Below are 18,596 nucleotides of genomic sequence, written 5' to 3'. Positions count from 1 at the left end.
CAGAGCTATTAGTGGCTGTCAGAGGGGGAATGCCCTGCCTCCTGGCACTCGCTTCAGTTTTTTAGCCAGCCCTCCCTTCAGCAGAGCTTTTCTGAAGAAAATGCCAAACTTTATTTCAGATTTTTAGACTAACCATTCAGTTCCATGATGTGTTTGTCTAATTCCCAGCTGTGTCCCAAAGGCTGCATTTGATTTTGGGGGAGATTGTCCCCTTAGTTCTGCTTCCCCTTCTAAGGCGTTGGCAGCAGCTGGTGCACCTATGGGCTTCAGGGATAGAGCCAGGCAAAGAAAAGTCTGAAGCAAAAGGAAAGGCCTGTGTCTCCTGCTCCTCCCTTATTGAAAATAAAGTAGCTATTTTCCCTGGTGGTCAGGGACTCGGTGTTTCTAACTGGGGGAGATTTTTACCTGTGGCCACATAGTAATCAGAAATTTCGACTGACAATCCTGTCTCCGGACACACGTTATAGAAGGGAGTACAAATCATATGGCAACTTGAAGCAGTCCATGAAATACAACAGGAAAGAATACTTTTTTGTCAGGCAGCTAGAACAAGCGTAGGGTCTGTAGTTGCCCTCCATTGCCCCAGAGCTATCTGAAGGTCTCCCAATCAGCTCTTTCCAGAGATAGACCCCTGAGTAGTGCCAGGTTCTCTCAGTTTTGAAGCAACAGTACCTGTAGCTTTGATCAAATACGGTCACTGGACAGTGTCCATGGGAGTACCCTAGGAAGCTCTTAATAGAGGTTTGTCTTCAAAGCTTTCCCATTTAAGCATCCTTGGACAATTCTTATGATTTGCAAATGAATGGCAGCCTTTTATTTTTTCCCAATTTCAGTCATTACCATTTGATGTTATATGTGCTCCCAGAGTGTCTCTCCGGCGTTATGGTAGAAATAATATTGGATTTAGGGAAGAAGGAAATTCACTTATCTCTTCCCAGACAATTTTTCTGATCTGGATTCTGTACAGAGAAAAGCTGAGTGACACAGTTCCTGGAGTATCTTGTTTTTGGGACAAACACATTGTGCCTGGAAAGTCAATAACAGACCTGGGATGAGGAGGAATGCTATCAGATACAGGGGTCTCATCTCAGAAAAATGTTACAGAAGATGAAGATTGCCCCTAGTGGAAAACAAGTGGTGTCACAGAAACAAAAATCCAATTTTTTCGGAGCCTATGGGAATTCTGATCTCATACACAGGCATGTTCAATGAGTTCATATGATACCTATATCCAGTAATTCCGGATACTGTCACTGCATCTTACCCTATCTTATCCATTTGCAAAGATCTAGCTCCAATTGTATGTTATCTGCTCTCACAGCTAGTGAATTTAGAGAATCAGATTAATTTTATTTTTTTTAAGGGACCTTCCTAATTCAGTTCAGGGAATGGGCACCAGAAAAAGAGGGTACAGCATCCACCAGCTGGAACACTATAATTAACTGAGGTCTCAGCGCATGGCTTCTTCCATGAATAACAGACCTGTTCTAGTGACGACAGTCAGTGTGTCCAATAGGGTTTTCATAATGACTAGCAAGAACACATTCAGCCCTACCCCGGAGAGAAATTTGCTTGTTCTTGGCAGAACAAAGTCTCCTGTCTCTAGGTGCACTCCCCACCAAAGGGAAGATTAACACCAAGATTTACATGGCAGAAGTTGGATTATCAGAGTGCCTCTGTCACAGGGTGGCTGGCCCCTTTAAATGAAGCAGGTCCAGCTCCCCTGTGCTAGAACAGGTGCTCCCGGTTGGTTAATTAAGGGGGGGCAGCAGCATCTGGGGCTGTGAAGAGCCAGGCTGTCAGTAAGGAAAGAGGAGCAACAGGAAGGTCCCTGGTTTCTACAGTGCCAAGAGGGAAGGCAATGGGAACCAACAGGGGTGGCGGGGAGAGGGGAGGATGGCTTCCAGGGAGAAAGCTGGGAGGCAGTGCTCTGTGAAAAGAGCAAGGAAGAATCCTGCAGTAGGCCCTGAAGCAGGAAAGATTGAGGTGCTATAATCCAGGGTGCACCAATGAACTGTTTTTGTTTTGCCTATGTTTGGAACATAAAACTGTGCCTGGAAAGAGACTCTGGGTATGGCAGTGAGTCCTTCAAGGTCTGGGGACAAACCAGCACCTTACCAGCTTCTAAACCCAAGAATATCTCTCACATCATCAGTCAGTTTGGTCAGCTGGTGATCAACTGCTTTGCACCTGGAAACAGTAAATAAAGTGCCTCTCTGTGTCTGGACACATGGGAGGAGGTGGTGAGTGATGTCACGCAAAGTCCTTGCTATGCTTTCTTGCCTTTTCCACAGCTTCCCAGGACAATAGAGAAGAAAAGAACAGTAGTGATACTGTTTATGCGTTTCTGGCTGAAGAGAGTTTGGCTCTCCAGGTTGATTAACCTAGCAGTGGATTTTTGGAGGTGTCCTTCTCACAAAGGATCCGACCAGACAGCTGCAAAATGAATAGTTGGAGGAAGTGATTTTTGCTCCCATGGACCTCAAGCGAGAGAAGTCAGCAAATAAAACTTACTCTGCGAGATGGTGCAAAGCCTAACTATCATGTTAAATCAGTGAAACATAACCTCGAGTTCCTCCAGGAGGACCTTAATATGGGAATATGAGTGTCCCACAAACAGGTCAGGTCTCTGTAATATAATGTTAGCAGTATGTTCAAGAAAAGGAAACTTTATATATATCCCAATATTTAATGTTTCCTTAAGGCATCAACCTTATTCCAACCTCACAAGGTCATAGAGCATAACCTTGTAACCTCATCTTTCTCCTTACCTCACTACCCAAATGGAACCTCTGCAGCAAGTGTCACCATATTTCCTATCCATTAGAGCAGGCCTCCCAATGGCTACTATCGCCAATCAGATGAGGGTTTTTTAATTTGAAATTTGGGGCTTTCTATGAGACCCAGTATTGTACTTAAATTTCAGCCCAGTAGTCCTCACAATTGTCATAGCATTCATTCCTTAAGTAAACTCAAAAAATAGCCCTGCTTTAGTTATGCGTCACCATCCAGTCCTTAGGAGAACTGGCAATCGCAGAGCAAAATAGTCATATCTCCTGTAATAAGATGTGTTAGTCTGCCATTCATTCACCATATTGGTCATCCAGTGTCAGCTAATGCCATTCCCTTTGTTTTGGAAGAAGTCTTCTCCATGCCTTGGTATCCAGGGGAAGATGGAGGAGATATATAATCTACTTGGTTTTGGATATCTGTATTTAAGAGATGATCCTGCTTCCTATCCTGGAGGCACCGCACTATGAAAACCCATTTTAATTAGCACTAAGAAAAATGGGGAAATGTATCCATGCTTACCTGAAAATTTCCTTTCTTTAAGTAATAAGGTCCACATATCCAGCTGCCCTGAAGACAAATGATCATTCAGAATAGAGATGGAAATCGACATCCAAGGATTTGGGTTTATTGTCATTAGGTAGAATTTACTATGATCTGCAGTAGACTACTTTGTTGTGTTTTTCCTCAAAGTTTATTTAACATGATCTGTAATTTAGAAAAGTAGATTTGAGTTATCCTGGCTGTGGAAGTTTCCTCAACTGGAGAGAACTTCAAGAGGCAGGGCATTCAAGTCTATTCTCTATTGGGTTTTATACCACGCTCATCACCCAAGGGTACATCTTCACTACCCGCCGTATCGGCGGGTAGCAATCGATTTATCCGTGATCGATATATCCCGTCTCGTTAAGACGCGATATATCGATCCCTGAATGCGCTCACCGTCGACTCCGGAACTCCACCAGAGCGAGCGGCGGTAGCGCAGTCGACGGGGGAGCCGCAGCCATCGATCCCGCGCCATCTGGACCCCAGGTAATTCGATCCAAGATACTTCGACTTCAGCTACGCTATTCGCGTAGCTGAAGTTGCGTATCTTGGATCGATCCCCCCCCAGTGTAGACCAGCCCCTAGTATCTGAGTGTCTTCCAGTAGTGCAATTAGCAATGTGATTACACAGCTGTCACATGTTTGTTCTCTTATTCTCTCCCCAAAGTGTGTGCGGTGGAGTGTCTAGGTTTGGTAAGGTATTTTTTTTTAATATCAATGTACCTGTTGCTATGTGTTTATGTCAGAGAAGGCAAGGTGAAAGAAATGTGCCTTGCATTTGGAGTGGAAAGTGGTGGTGTTTGTGATGGTCGTTAATTCCTAGGAGAGATCACTCCACAGTCTCAGAACATCCCTGGAGAACGTTCTGTCTCCCACACAGATGAACTTTACTCTTATTGTTGAGAGTTCTATTGTGCCAGAGGAATGTAGTTGTCAAGCACTCTTCACCCCAGAGCTTTATAGATGATCTTTTAGATACCCTGAGCCCAGGCCAGGGAGTGATTTGAAGATAAAGACTGTGATCTTGAACTTGATTAGCAATTCAAAGGGAAGCCAGCGGAGAGAGTGGAGGACAGGTTTGATATGTTCATGGTAGCCTGTGTTGCAGAGGAGATGCGCTGCAGCATTCTGCACCAGTGGATTTTCCTAAGTGCTGAAGGCTTCATGCCCAAGTATATCACATTGCTGTAGTCCATCTGACAGGTGACAAAGATCAGGTGTTCATCCACCAGGATGGGATGGAGTTTCCTAGCCAAGCAGAGATGGAAAGCATTACATGCAGATGCTACTATGTGAGAGCTCAGTGTTAGCGAGGAATCCAAGAGTACTCCTAAGCTACGGACTGAATTGTCCAATTGTGGGTGTGTATCTTCTACCAACGGAAACTGCACTGAGGCTCGAAGCTCTTCAAAATACTCTCCTCTGCGCACCAGCGTCATTGCTGTCTTGCTCAGGTTCAGCTTCAGACAGCTATTCTTTATCCAAGAGCTGCTTTCATCCAAGTACTGGGCTGTCTTGATGGTAGTGGTGTGGTTGTGTGTGGGGAAGGATAGATAGTGCGGTGTGTCATCTTCATATGCTGACACTTCCCTACTGACAGTTTTGGTTCTGCCCTTGAACTACAAGCAGACTGAAATTAAAATACTCATTGTAATATAACTGTGGACCTTATTACTTGAATAAAGGAAATTTTCAGGTAAGCCTGGATTTTCCTGTTCATTGAGAGTAGTAAAGCAAATTGGAATGTCAATTTTGATTTATTATATTCCTAGAGGAGGGTGTGCATGTCTGCTTTTCTTACAAGGCTGTCTAATCTACAGAGAGATTTAATTCTTCAGCAGGGATAATATTATGCCACTTATTTGATTGCAAATTTGTTTAAACAGCTTTTAGCTTTATATTTTCCCTTTAGGTAATGTATCTTTAGATACTAATTGCAAAATTGGCTTGACATGAGTCATACAGATTTAAAGTACAGTATATCTGGTCTGACTCCTGAATTTTAAGTGCCATAAGTATGATAGCTGAACTAGAACTGAAATTAATTCTAATTTCTTGGACTCTCTTTTGAGTGATCTGTGTCTAGGGAAGAAGGATATTTTGATGTATAGCAGTGGCCTTCAGGGATAATGTTTTGATATTGGAAGTGTGTGTGTGTGTGTTTTGTGGTTTGAGAGAAGTTCTAAGAGGTATGGTAAAATGATGAAATAAAAAAAACTTAGAATGAGTACTTGGCACAAAGCAAGAACATCCACTTTACCTATGATTTGGGGGTGGGGGAAGCTGCTGTTTGCTTTGACCAACGTTTTCTGTTTTTAAAATATTGTGAAGCTCCATATCTAACGTTTCTTTCCCCCCTCCCCCTTTTCTGGCAGGTTTAAGAGATGCTACAGGCTCTGAGAGTGATGGTGGTGACTCAAGCAGCACAAAATCAGAAGGAGCCAATGGAGCAGCAGCAATCCAACCCAAAAAGGTCAAGGGGATTGGTTTTGGAGATATCTTCAAAGACAAACCAATAAAGCTACGACCAAGGTCAATAGAAGTAGAAAATGACTTTCCACCAGTAGAAAAGGTACATATTGTAACTTAATTCTGTCTTGGTTGTCATCCCCAAAGTACTCAACTTTATGATAAGGTAGAACTGACAGCTTTATGGTTTCTTTCCTATTCCTTACTTTGACTAGTCCTTTTGTCATTTGTTGTGCCAAGTGCAGGAAAATAGATTCCTGTGAAGTTGGTAATAACCCATCTACTTAACTGCCTGGAAGAATGTTATTTCAGTGAAGGTTTTATTCCTGTGCTCACACCTCCACCCACTGGTCTTTGTTCTAAATAACTACCAGTGCAGGGAACAAGACTTCAGAATCTGTATTAGAACTGTGGTTACCCATATGACACCACAAATAATAATAATGCCCAGTTCTTATGCAAAGTAACATGGCAGCATAAAGTCACTCTGCCACCAAAAAGGAAATGTCAAAAAGTACCTAGAGAATTTAACTTTTAACTTGGTGCTTTGGATATGCATTTTAAAAAATGCATTGGGCAAACTTTTTATAGGGGACCTGCAGAGGGTGCAAATTGTTGCTATTCTTTTGTTTGTGTGACATATAAAGAAGATCCCAATTAACACTTTGGGGGGAAAACTCTTTGTTAAAGATTCAAATACCTTCACCCTTTCAGTTGAGCCCTCAGAGAGGTCCCTTCATTCTCTAGTCTCCAAGGAGAACCAGAGACACAAGAAGACAAGACTTAATATTTCTAATAAGCAGCGGGGGGGAGGGGGGGAAGCTTTTTAGTTTTTTTTCATGCCTTCTGTATATAATGAAGTATGTACCATAGTGAAAAAGGCACAAAATCCTTCCCCTCACCTTTATAAGCAACTATATTTATCTAATGTGTATGGATAATCTGATAAGTAAGGCTTGGTTTTGATAGACTTATGCATGCTTGGAATTCTGCTTATCTTTGGTAAAATTCAGATTAGGTTCTTCTGCAATGTAAACATTTATATGTGCTGTTTTAAAATGTTGAAAGAGGTTGTTACTACCACCAGAACGGGATAATGAAAGGTTGATAGTGATAGCTGCTTAGGACTGGATTCGTGTAGGCCCCAATTCAAGAAAGCATCTTTCTTTAGAAAAACACTTGTAGTCAATAGGATTTAAGCTTCTGCTTAAAATGAAGCATGTAGTTAAGTGCTGTCCTGGTCTGGGGCCATAAACTTTTCCTATTACATTAGAAAATGTGTATGTTTAGTAGTTCATTTCCAGCAGGTATATAGGTAAAGAAAACAAATACAGTGCATGCAGAAACAACGAGGAGTCTTTGTGGCACCTTAGAGACTAACAAATTTATTTGGGCATAAGCTTTCGTGGGCTAGAACCCACTTCATCAGATGCATGAACCGATGAAGTGGGTTCTAGCCCACGAAAGTTTATGCCCAAATAAATTTGTTAGTCTCTAAGGTGCCACAAGGACTCCTCGTTCTTTTTGCTGATACAGACTAATACGGCTACTACTCTGAGTGCATGCAGATATTCTGATGAGCTAGATGCACAGTCAGTATTTGCATGTTAAATAGTGTTTGTTTATGATTACTATATACACATTCACCTGTGAATGATGCACATATGGACCTTAACCAGAACTGTAGAGGTATTCAATATTCAATTATCCACATCTGATTCAGATGGCTTGGAATTGACAAACTGCAGTGCTCTGCAAATACCATATGATTAGGCTTGGGAGAATTCTATTTTTATCTGTGAATGTTGGTAAACTTTGATTTCCATGCACACACAAACCAACAAAAAAGTATTTCCATCAATGATAATTGAAATGTACAGATCGGTAAAGTAAAAAAAAATGCTGCTTGAGAACTTTTTTATTTAAGGATATTTACTTTGCATATTTTGACATGTGGGTATTGACTGTTTTAATGGCGATAAAGCTTTTTTTATTTCAGTGTCTACAATCATTAAATAATTGTCTGACACCCCATCCCGCAATGTTCCACAACTGAGAAAATTTAAAAATAATAAGCTTAAAAATAAATTTTGATATTATCCTTCAATATTATATTTAAAAAATTTAATTCTGCCAAGCCTACATATGATAGTTTTCTGTAAAGATACAGACAGTTTTGGTAAATGGGCTCTGTATAAAATAGGATATAGACCTGTTCACCTTTTAGTCACTCATCTAATATGGTCAAATTTGAGGTGTCCATCTGGTAGATATTAAATGGCTTTTGTGAAATGAGAGAAGGTCTTAGTCCACTTTTTGTTGGGCAGGAAGTATCATTATCCCTATTTTGCAGACGGGGAACTGAAAAGTGATTTGTCTAAGGTCAGACAGGAGGTCTGAGACATAGCCAGGAATTTAATCCAAAATCCTTAGAGTCTTAGCCTGGTGTCTTAATTACAAGACCATCCTTCTTCTGTATTCACATTTTCCTTAACAAATATTTTAATGGAATGTGATTACATCGTATTTGCAGTTAGAATACTTTATTTCCTGTATTTAGTAACTTCTCAGGCTGCAAGTAGGAAATGCTTGCATAACACTTACCATACGCACCCAACATTTAACAGCTAGAGCAGTGGTTCTCGGGGGGCCTTCCGGGGGGAGGGAGGGACATCAACTCATCTAGATAGTTGCCTAGTTTTACAAGAGGCTGCATAAAACGCACCAGCGAAGTCAGTACAAACTAAAATTTCATACAGACAATGACTGGTTTATACTGCTCTATATACGACACACTGAAATGTAAGTACAATATTTATATTCAAATTAATTTATTTTATAATTATATGATAAAAATTAGAAAGTAAGCAACTTTTTCAGTAATAGTGTGCTGTGACACTTTTATATTTTTATGTCTGATTTTGTAAGCAAGTAGTTTTTAAGTGAGGTGAAACTTGGGCATACGCAAGACAAATCAGACTCCTGAAAGGGATACAGAAGATTGGAAAGGTTGAGAGCCACTGAGCTTAGAGAGCCACTCAATCAAATGGAGTCTAAGAATGGCACAAAATAATCAATAAAAGATATTACCTCATCCACCTTGTCTTCCACAAAATAATCATATGATGTTGTTAGTCTTTGCCTGATCATGGCACACATTTATTATACACTGACACAACATCATCCTCTCTCTCTCCTATCCCCTTGGCTCTTGGCAGTTTCTCCCTCCTCTTCCATCTCCACCCCTATCTTCCTCAAGAGCTCATGCTGGCTGTTGGGAGGAAGAGGAACTCCATTTTTGCTTGTTGTGGAGGGAGGGAATACCAGTTGCTCCTGTTTCTTTATTCTTCTGTGTAATAAAGGGTAACTGAACAGCAATATAGGAGTTGCTGAGTTTGCTCAGTGCTCCCTGTGCTGCACAATATATTAGGTAGATGGTCCTGTGACTGACATTCTTGTGCGTCTCTTCTTGAGATCCAACTAAACTGAGTGGATCACTAATCAGTCATCTACACAGTGAGAGCTGCATGTAGGACTATAAAGAGCAATGTATAGAGAATTGCTGTTTTAAAGAACTTATACGTTTTGGTTGGCGGGAAGGCTGCTTTGGTTTTTAGTTCCTTTAAAACTTTTGTATTTATTAAGTCTCTTCTTAAACACCATTATTTCTGATAGTTCACCCTGATCATCTCAAATGGGGAGTGTCTCCACTCATCTCTTTTGTGAAGACAGGAGGAAAGGGAGAATTCACTTCACATAAGTTGCTCTTTACCCCTTTGCCACCCTTCTCCCCGCTGCACTTTTCCAGGTATGACATTAGACCTAAAAGCAGTTACAGAGTTGAACGCTAAAAATAGTTAGAACCAAAGCTCAAAATAAGGGACATGAGAACGATAGTAGCATATAGCATTTTGTAGCCTAGGAACATGATTCTGTAGCCACTCCATGCATGAAACGCCCACATCATGAGGTCCCTTGCTTTTGTACCTTTGTAGCTCTTCTGACACCAAACCACTCATTCTGGTCCATTTTTTTTTTTACCATTCCTTGCCTCCTCATCTCTAATCTACCATGAGATAATTCTCTGACTATAAAACTTCCATCTTAAGTGATTAACATTATCCATTGGTGCTTCAGTGGTAAAGTGTTAACAATGTAGGATTAATTTTTGTGTGTGCAAAAATATCATTTGGAAATTATGAACAGCACTTTGAAATTGTAAAGTGTAACACAAAATTCTCAAGAATATTATTTATCCTTTTTGGTATAAACAATTTACAGCAATAAAAGCTAATTAATGAGATAGGTAAAACACAGCTAGCTCTCAGATGAAGGACAGTTTAGATCTATACCTTTTACTAGGATTCTGAAACCATAATCTCATACAGGAAAACAGGTACAAAGGGAATGGAGCAGGAAATGGAAAATTGAGTTTAATAGAGAGGAACAAATTTGATAACCCAGACTGGCACTGAGTCTCTGCTGAATCGCTATTGGAGAGTGATGCATCAGTGAGCAGTGTCTCTTCTCATCTTCCATATTCCTTCCCCCTTCCTCAAACGTATCTGTGATATCACGATTTCACTCTTTGGATTGTAAAATGTTCAAGCTACTCTCTGATAAACGGGAATAACCCAGCTTTCAGTGAAATGGCTTTGCCCTGGGTTTTAACAGAGAACATGTAACTGTATCAGTGGCATTTTTAAAAAATGAGTCTACCACACAACAGTGCTCTGTGTCACTGAAGATCGTTATTTTTAAAAACTGTTATTGCAGTATAGACTACATAAATATAGGATGTTTTAACATTGCCTATACCACAGTGCCTTGCACATACATCACATACCAAAGTGAAGGAAAGCATTGTCCATATGGAGGAAATGCAGTTATAATATACATAACGACCACAGTTGGTTTTAGATTCCTTTCGCTTACTTGAGTTACTTAAAAACTGCATCGAGATCTACTGGTGAAAAGACTATATAACAGCTAGTGATGTCAGTAGCAATACTATGGAGAGTCTGGTTTTGATTACTGGTTGGGAGCCATGGACTTCTGCTGTGGTGGTGTACCCTGAAAAACAAAATCTATGAAATCTCAAAATATTTCGGCCTGGAAAACAAAAAAGTAGAACCATTTCGGGATGGATTGCTTCCAAGAAACCACCATACTTTATTTAGGCAAAAGTGAAGCTGATTTCCATATTGCTGAGTTTCAGAGATTTTCTGTGGGGACATGAATTTGTGATAGTGAATTTCTAGAAAGGAGCAGCTGCTCTGCTTCTCTCCATTCCCCAGAGGTTTCAACTCCAGTACAATGAACACGCTTTGATAAATACCAGTGCTCCTTGGTATGTATCTAAAATGTAGAATGAGTTTACTTTTTATCTGATGAGCTCCCAGATAACTGGCTGACAGTGTGATACAACACAACATGTAAAATAGCAGTAAAACCTACTTTAAATAAATCCTAATAACTAATATAGTGATCATAAGCAAAGTTGGTTCCTGAGACTTTGTCTACATCAAGTATCAGAGGGGTAGCCGTGTTAGTCTGGATCTGTAAAAAGCAACAGAGTGTCCTGTGGCACCTTTAAGACTAACAGATGTATTGGAGCATAAGCTTTCGTGGGTGAATGCCCACTTTGTCGGATGCATGTAATGAAAATTTCCAGGGGCAGGTATAAATATGCTGGCAAGAATCAGTCTGGAGATAACGAGGTTAGTTCAATCAGGGAGGGTGAGGTCCTCTGCTAGCAGTTGAAGTGTGAACACCCCAAGGGAGGAGAAACTGCTTCTGTAGTTGGCTAGCCATTCACAGTCTTTGTTTAATCCTGGTCTGATGGTGTCAAATTTGCAAATGAACTGAAGCTCAGCAGTTTCTCTTTGGAGTCTGGTCCTGAAGTTTCTTTGCTGTAAGATGGCTACCTTTACATCTGCTATTGTGTGGCCAGGGAGGTTGAAGTGTTCTCCTACAGGTTTTTGTATATTGCCATTCCTGATATCTGACTTGTGTCCATTTATCCTTTTACATAGTGACTGTCCAGTTTGACCAATGTACATAGCAGAGGGGCATTGCTGGCACATGATGGCATATATAACATTGGTGGACGTGCAGGTGAATGAACCGGTGATGTTGTAGCTGATCTGGTTAGGTCCTGTGATGGTGTTGTTGGTGTAGATATGTGGGCAGAGTTGGCATCGAGGTTTGTTGCATGGATTGGTTCCTGAGTTAGAGTTGTTATGGTGCGGTGTGTGGTTGCTGGTGAGAATATGCTTAAGGTTGGCAGGTTGTCTGTGGGCGAGGACTGGCCTGCCTCCCAAGGACCGTGAAAGCGAGGGATCATTGTCCAGGATGGGTTGTAGATCATTGATGATGCGTTGGAGAGGTTTAAGCTGAGGACTGTAGGTGATGGCCAGTGGAGTTCTGTTGGTTTCTTTCTTGGGCTTGTCTTGTAGCAGGAGGCTTCTGGGTACACGTCTGGCTCTGTTGATTTGTTTCCTTATTTCCTTGTGCGGGTATCGTAGTTTTGAGAATGCTTGGTGAAGATCTTGTAGGTGTTGGTCTCTGTCTGAGGGGTTGGAGCAGATGCGGTTGTACCTCAGTGCTTGGCTGTAGATGATGGATCATGTGGTGTGTCCGGGGTGGAAGCTGGAGGCATGAAGGTAGGCATAGCGGTCGGTGGGTTTTCGGTATAGGGTGGTGTTAATGTGGCCATCACTTATTTGTACTGTGGTGTCTAGGAAGTGGACCTCCCGTGTAGATTGGTCCAGGCTGAGGTTGATGGTGGGGTGGAAGCTGTTGAAATCGTGGTGGAATTCTTCCAGAGTCTCCTTCCCATGGGTCCAGATGATGAAGATGTCGTCAATGTAGCGTAGGTAGAGGAGGGGCGTGAGTGGACGAGAGCTGAGGAAGCGTTGTTCCAGGTCAGCCATAAAAATGTTGGCATATTGTGGGGCCATGCGGGTGCCCATGGCGGTGCCACTGGTCTGGAGGTATATATTGTCACCAAATTTGAAATAGTTGTGCGTGAGTATAAAGTCACAGAGCTCAGCAACAAGTTGTGCTGTGTCATCATCAGGGATACTGTTCCTGACAGCTTGTATTCCATCTGTGTGTGGGATGTTTGTGTAGTTGTGTCTACATCAAAGAAACAATTGTGGTTTTTTTCCTAGCAAGATCCTAGGGTGATTTACCTGATCATTGCAGATAAGGATGAACTGTTACAACTTTGTAAAATCCTCCATTTGAAACTCAGTGCTTTCAAACGCTTGTTTTGGCACTTGTGGCAATTCATAGACCATATTGTGAAATTTCTAGGATGTAGATTTACTTGAAATGAGTTTTTCTTTTCTGCTTCTATTTTGTTTGCTTTTGTTTGAGAATTTAACCTCAATGCTGGTGATCCTTAATTATACGTTGGAACTTTTGTTTCGGGGAGAGGGGATTGGTAGCCTTTTTAAAGCTCAGGAAGGTTTTAATGAGCAGACATTTGATACTCTTTGCATACATGAACATGGGAAGTTAAGATAGCAAATAGCTTGGCACAAATAATAAAATAACAAGTCTAATTCACCTTTGATGTTGCATATGTAACCTTCATATTCATTAGGTATTAAGGAGATTTCTGATTAAATAATTTTCATGTTACATAAAGCAAACTGAACTGCATCAAGCAACTGGAATGACAGTTTGTACAGTCATAATTTTCTATCAATTTGAATTAATAAGTTGATTTTTTTTCTGAATCTGTAAATTTGGCTTTTTAAAAAAATATCTTTAGCAGAGGATTTTAAAAAATACAATTGATTGTGTTTTATATAATTAAAATGCACTTTAGGCTTTTTAAAAAAAGAACCCCAACTTTATATTCTGTGAAACTGAAAAGGATATATTTCATTATGACTTTAAAAGAATTTGTTCAGTGGAAGTTTGAAATTAACATCTTCTTCAGGAAGTGGTTTTGATGACTCAGGTTGCATACTGCCATCTGAGCCATTACTAAACCTGTTCCACAGCGTGGTGCTAGGGTGGTTACTGTGCTTATAGAGATGCTGTCAAACAGTCAGAGGGTTTGTCTCCCACATGAGAGGTACAACCAATCTCGTGATCATTTCTGGTCATTAAAAAATACCGTGGCACATTTCCCAGCAGTAGGTACGTCTGCTTGGCTGTCCTGACTCGATAATTTACGATCTTCTTTCAAAATTCCTGTTTTCATTTGTTAAGGTATTTTGCTTCATGTCCTTATGCCTACATTTTGTTGTATTGGTATTGATGGTGCTGGTAGAATGGCTGCTACATTTTACCATCAGAGATAGTTGATTTTTAATACTGGATGTATAGAATGTGTGAGTCTATTTATATATATGTGTGTATTTGGGATTTTGCAGAATGTTTTGAAGCTTGGTCAACACACTGCATAGCTCAAATAAAAGTGAGATTGGTATGGCCTCCTCCGATTTATTCTTCATTATCCATATTATCATTTTCCATTTCCAATCATTCTTATACATTTGCATCAATGTCTTTATAGGGAACATGGAAGTGTTAAGATTTTATACTTTTGTTGTGGAAGAGAAAATTCATGGTGATATTTCAGCTTTTAAAAAAAGTAGTAAATCACGTGGAATTTTAGCTCCTAGCTTTTGAATTGGTGAAAATTGGGTAGTTGGAATGTGACAAAGACCAAAATCATTTTTCAGTTTAATTATATGATTTATATGTTAAAAGATTTTCTGTCTGAGGTGTTTGCAATTTTTTTTTTTTTTTTTTTTTTTTTTATATTACTGCTTATGTTGCCTTTTCTGGCTGTCATATACATGAAGCCAGTGAAGCTGAGTTTTCTGTCTGGAAAGGCAGAAACCTCTACCCCAAAGTAAGCAAAACTACGAAAAGTTCCAGGCTTCCTGTGAAATAAACAAATGCAAGCTTTGTTTTCCTCAAAGCTCAGAGGGCCCTAAATGTGACTCAGTTTTAGGCTTGGTCTTTTAGACTTGTAAGTTTAACTATTACAAGGAAGTGGGAGAACTCCGATTCTCTTCTTGGACACTTTTAACTGTAGAAAGGCAGCTTTACTTCACAATGGGAGAGGAGGTATTTCTTTTTAAACAAGCTTTTTTTGTTGTTTTTAACCATCTAATACTATATTGTAACTTATACTTTGCAGAGCACCGATGTTTGGTAGGAGGGCTCTTTGGTTCTTTTCATAGTGGACAAAAATTGTGTATATGAAAATAAACTATTTTGTATTAATCAGGATCTTGAGCAGATGGGAACTCCAGCTCTGTTAAAGAGGAACATATTAAAATAAGGGATTACTATGTGAAGACATAGTCTGTCCTGGAACTGTTTTGTTGTAATTTTTTCCCTTTCGGTCAGTTTGGCCATTAAACTTACACAGATGTTTTCAATTTTTATACTACTTGTTTTCCAGTCTTTTACTCTAAAGAATAATGTAACTTGGCAGTTCACATAAGCAGTAATTGTTACACCATCTCCATAGGATGTGTAGCCATTTCAAGTGTTTGCTTACTAAACAAAAATCCAGTTTTTTCTCCAAAATAATTTAGTATGATTAAAGTTCCTCTTCCTTGGTAGAAAAAGAAAGAGTGCTTTAATGTTTCATTTTCTGTGAGGTGACATTTGGAGTTTGCTCTATGAATGGGAAAAACTAAAATTAGTAATTTCTTGATGTTGTCACACCTTTTGTTCACTAAAGTAATGAAATCTAAACAGCAATCATTACTTCATGTAATTGCAAGGAGAATTTGTGTCAATTGGTGGTGCGTGTTATGAAATTATCTAGCACATTGAAAGGAGAAACACCAAATAAATTATTTGATATTTTGTTTTGGGTTTTTTGCAAATAGTTTTTTCTTTTTCTGTGCTTCTTTGGTAGATATAGAACTCTAAGTTCATGCATTTAAAAGCAGAAGTCTGTGAGTTCTCATCCAAACATGAAATGAAGCTACAAGGTTCCTTGAAGCTTACAATATGCCATGTGTCTCTCCTTTTCCTGCCTTAAAAAAAAAAGCAGGGGGGAGGGGAGAACAGGGCCATATAATAGCCAGACAGTCTACAGGATGAAATGTCTGTAGTCTGATTTAACTGTTTGTTGACAAAAGAAATTTAACAAGACTTTGACACAAAAATACTTGCTTTTTAAAAAATATCCTAAAATACAAGCTTACAGATGAGAGCTACTAAGCACTTTGTGAAAATCTATTAAAAATTATTGGGGGAGAGAGGAGTGGGACTGTAAACTGTTGGCCTAAGGAAGGCCTTTGAGCAATGCTGCTCAAATGGCAATTCCTAGACCTGTATAGACTGCTGCCTCCTGTGTTCTGGCTGTTCAGATACTTACCGCACTCGGGCCACCCAAACAGATATCAGCAAAGCTTCATACACAGAGCTGACTGTTCCCTTTAAAGCTGTCTCTGTGCGAAAGGTGCTTGCTGTAGAGGAAAACTAAGATCACACGATCCTAGTCATTTTCCATTTGTATTCCACACTCCAGAGCTTCATGCAGAGTGAAACAGATAAGTTCCAGTCAGTTTCTTTGTTCATGCTGTGCCAGAGAACTTTATCCTTGAAAGGGCTGGTAAGGGAAATGGACGAGATTGCTAATCAATTTTCCCTTGCAGTTCTTCGTTATATAATTTGCTACCCGGTAAAGAATTTTTTTAATACAAAAACCTCCGAAGAAAAGAGCATAAAGGTATAAAACTAAGCAGGATGGACAAAAGGGCAGAAAAAGATGGTAAAAGGTCACAGAACAGGGAAAGAGGATGGAGGAAGAAGGAACAAAAAGAAGGAAAAGAAAAATGTCACATAAAGTAAGAAGGAAACAAAATGGAGGGTGGTGAAAATTCCTTTATTGCCCTGATTACAATAAAACTTACTTTCCAAATGTTCAGTCTTTCCAGTTTTCTTGATTGTTGGATTTGGGGTTTTGGGGGGTGGGGTGGGGTGGGGCGACAGTGTTTGTTGGAAGGTTGAATATGTCTGAAGGGCATTCCACAGGTCCTCCTTTCAGGCAGGTGTGGGGGAGGGGGAGGTGTTTGTGACTGGATCCCAGGCAGTAGTAACTGTCCATCACTGTTGCAGAAGGGACTATGAGTTAAGATAGTGGAACAGTTCCTTTATCAGTTAATTTTTGAGAATATTATCGAACTGTTGTTTATCAATCCTGGCATTATAACTTTACTATAGAAGAACTAAGTATTCTCGTTTTCATTACCATGATCAAGAAAAATCTGTAATATTACTATCTTTCGTCACTGGTTATAACTTACCATAAGCATAAAAAGAAAGGAACATGGGGAAGACAAAAGAAACACAAGGGAAGATGGCAAAAGGCAATGTTATCTGGTGGATTACCAGAGCATAGAACCGGGAGTCAGGAAACATGGGTTTTATTCCTGCTTCTGTCCTGAGTTGCTCTGTTGCATCTATAAAATGGGGATGTTTCCCTACCTCACAGGACTGTCATGTGAATAAAATCCATTAGTGACTGTGAGTTGCTCTGATACTGTGGTGACTAGGGCTATGTAAGTAGCTTTACAGATAGGCACTTCTATCTGCAAACCTCTGAGGTATCAAGAAGCTCCTGATGCAAAGAAAGAGCACACCACTACTGGGGCGGGGCGGGGGAGGGGGACATAGGCATGGTATTGGAAAAAATGTATTATATCTCCATTGAGGGAAAGAATACAGATTGTTTTTTAAAAATATGAAAATGCTGCTTGGACCAGATGCGGGAAAAAAGGAAAAGGAATGGATGTCAGGATAGACACAGAATAAATGCCATTTTACAAAATGTTACACAAGAAAATATAGTATAATAAGAGAAAATGTCTTATTGGTTGTGTGACAATTCTGAAGTGTTTGTTGTGCAGCCTAGCCATAACTTTTATCTTCTATCAGTGAACATAATTTTGTTGATACAGTGAATGAACCAAGGGATCATAGCTATCTTTAAGCAGCAGCATCCCTTGTTCCTCTCTGGGTTGCACACATTATTGACGCTGGAATGGTGGGCAAGGAGCCACAACAGCCAAGACTCTGAACCGGCTTGATTCCTAACAGCTGCAGAGAGAGGCTTAGAATACTAACAGCCCCATTGGTTGCAAATTGCTACAAAAGGGGAGGTTTCGTAAAAGCAGTTTTCTGTGCTGGATGGTGCAATCTGGAGCATGCCAGTTGCTGACAGTGTATGTTTCTCATGAGAAAGCACAGAAGGATTTCCACCACGATGTGTAGATTGACTATAGAATCCTCCTCAAATGACAGAAAAGTGATTCTGAACCGTGTTTTGAACTGCAACCCACAAATGGTGGAATTTCTAATGAGTGATACTGGGAGAAATGATCCCTTCATTTGCACGAGCCATTGTCAGTAGAAGTTATGATTAAAAATAAATAAAGGGAGGAGGGGCAATGGAAGAAAGATGTCTGCTACAAGAATATTTATCTTACTTTTCAGCAATGTTCTTGCCAGAAATCTGACCTTCCATTGTGAATCTCCAGTTTGAGAGAGAAAGCAAGTGACTGTGTTCACTCAGATATTGTTCACGTACCTCATTTAGCGGTTATTTTTTGTTCCTTTGAGATAAGGCAGTTAGGAGCATGGTGCATAGATTCAGTTCTGCATTTGTTCTTTTTATTTCATTTGCTAAGCTTTTTACTCATCTGTGATTCCAATATGTCTTGCTCCATTTGTTTACACAATTTCTACTTAGCTAAACTGTTGCTCTCAACTCCCTGCATTTACTTTGTCACTTTGATAGT

At 40.0% G+C, this 18,596-nt stretch overlaps 1 protein-coding gene across 5 annotated transcripts in view; it reads left to right on the top strand.

Moving 5' to 3' along the window:
- LOC112108242 (SH3 domain-containing kinase-binding protein 1) overlaps window positions 1-18,596 on the top strand; it is a 379,159-nt gene that overhangs the window by 241,627 nt on the left and 118,936 nt on the right. For 4 of the 5 annotated variants that reach the window (XM_026648747.2, XM_026648750.1, XM_029910794.1 and 1 more), the window contains exon 6: window positions 5,712-5,908. In XM_026648747.2, the coding sequence (XP_026504532.1) occupies window positions 5,712-5,908 (197 nt within the window). Of the gene's footprint in view, window positions 1-5,711; window positions 5,909-14,841; window positions 14,902-18,596 lie in introns of those variants that run through there. The other variant, XM_024202288.2, reaches the window with a different exon arrangement.

This window comes from Terrapene carolina, unplaced genomic scaffold (genome assembly GCF_002925995.2).
Source record: "Terrapene carolina triunguis isolate 2854851 unplaced genomic scaffold, T_m_triunguis-2.0 Scaffold22, whole genome shotgun sequence".
In the NCBI taxonomy this organism is placed as follows: Eukaryota; Metazoa; Chordata; order Testudines; family Emydidae; genus Terrapene; species Terrapene triunguis.
Note: the sequence above shows the minus strand (reverse complement) of the source record. Positions and strands in the feature narration are given on the sequence as shown.